We start from the raw sequence: 1,675 nt of genomic DNA on the forward strand, positions 1-1,675 counted from the left end.
CCGCCCCATTCTGCAGATCCGCACCGCTGGGAACCCGCTGGGGTGCGGGGTCTCTGACAGTCAGTGGGGGCTGGGGCGAGCACCCCAATGCGCCAGGCCGCCCGGCCGGCTGGCAGGGAGGGCCCGCTTCGCCACACTGGGGCGCGTGCGTTCCCCGCGGCTCATTCCTGCGCGCGCAGCCCGTCCTGCCGGAGTGCAGCCTGCTCTTGGGATGCAGGGGAGGTGCCAATCCGTGCGGCACGCGCCCCTGCCATAATCCGGCCTGCAGACAAGCCAGGAAAACATGCCTCTCAGCCCCTCCCCCTCTGGGGGGGTCCAGTTACACCCGCGGGCGCTCCGGCAAGGCCAGCACTGCGCCCCCCCCCCCCAGCCTGCGAGCCACGGAGGCTCCAAAGGATTCATTGAAACTGCAATTGAGAGAGCAAAGGGACCGGGCAGACTCGTGTCCACACGGGGCTCGGTGCCATCGATATGACAGGACTCGGACTCTACATCCAGAGTAAATTTCAAATCAGTGTCCTGAGGCGCTCAGGTAGCCCAGGCTCGGCCAAAGGCAGCCCAGGAACCAGACACTGCTGCCGCCCAGGTGCCCCCGCTGAGATTCTCTCTCCTTGCACCACAGCTCGTGGATTCGCATAATTGGGATGTAACCGGAGGGACCCCGTAACTTCGAGCTTCGCTCCAGATTTACACAAGACCCTTCTACCCAGCAACAAACGCCATGATGCCCCCGTTACTCCCGCGTGGAAAGGGAGGGCAACGGAGGTTTTACCTTGCACCGAATTCTGGAGGCTTTTCATGTACTTGACGCTCAGCTCCAGGATGTCTGCCTTCTCCAGTTTGCGCTTTCGGATCTGAAGAGAGAGAGAGAGAGAGAGAGACCCACCGCGATCAATAACGTGCTGAACGGGCCATAAAAGAGTGATTCGGTTCCACTGTAAATGCGGAGCCAAGAAGTGCCCGCTGGGAAACCTGGGCAGACACTGTGCGGATCTGGGGGCGAAGGTACAGGTCCCGGCTGGGTGACTCACGTGGTGAGAATAGTGCTTTTCTAGCAGAGCCTTCAGTTGCTCCAGAGACACATTAATCCTGGCTCTTCTCTTCTTCTCCATCAAGGGCTTTGAGATCTGCGGGGCAGAAGGGAAATGTTACAGGGGTTTGGCTTTCACTCCTCCCCGGCCCGCTTCTTCCCTCCTGCCTACTGCTGCTAGCAAACCTTGCGGAAGCTGCAAACCCGCGGTTTCTCCTGCCCTCCGGGCTGGGTGACCATGTTCCCCCTCTCCGGGAATGAGCGGCCCTGGGAGTTCGCAGCCGGGGGAGGGAGGCAGGATTTATACGGGGGACTCACTTTACATGTCAATACCGGCATTCAGGCGCTGAGCACCTCCCCGAGGGGGGCAAGGGCCGGGGGCGGGCAGCTGGGGAAGGGGGAATCCTGTGGCCGAGGAACTGTGTGACTGGCGAGGCGAGGGGGCTAAGAAGGGTTACAATGACGCTTACAGAGATATTCCAGTTCCGTTTGTGTATTTCACTGGATTTAAAGAACTGGAGCCACCGCCCATCCCGCCACACCTCAGAGGCGGGGGCTCTGCGTTGGGAAGCAAATGGCATCACTAGAGTTCTCTCGCCCACCCCCACCCCCCGGTGGGGGTCACCAGGCTCTTGCCGTGCGGCT

The 1,675-nt window shown here is 61.2% G+C and overlaps 1 protein-coding gene across 1 annotated transcript; it reads right to left on the reverse strand.

Annotated features, from left to right (window-relative positions):
• Positions 1-267: 267 nt before the first annotated feature.
• On the reverse strand, positions 268-1,360 carry HES3 (hes family bHLH transcription factor 3). The gene is made up of 2 exons (XM_050931116.1): positions 1,032-1,360; positions 268-854 (listed from the first exon to the last, which is right to left on the reverse strand). The coding sequence occupies exons 1-2, from the start codon at positions 1,110-1,112 to the stop codon at positions 507-509; spliced, it is 429 nt and encodes a 142-aa protein (XP_050787073.1). The 5' UTR covers positions 1,113-1,360; the 3' UTR covers positions 268-506.
• Between the last annotated feature and the right edge of the window lie 315 nt (positions 1,361-1,675).

Source organism: Gopherus flavomarginatus, chromosome 21, assembly GCF_025201925.1.
Source record: "Gopherus flavomarginatus isolate rGopFla2 chromosome 21, rGopFla2.mat.asm, whole genome shotgun sequence".
Classification (NCBI taxonomy): domain Eukaryota; kingdom Metazoa; phylum Chordata; order Testudines; family Testudinidae; genus Gopherus; species Gopherus flavomarginatus.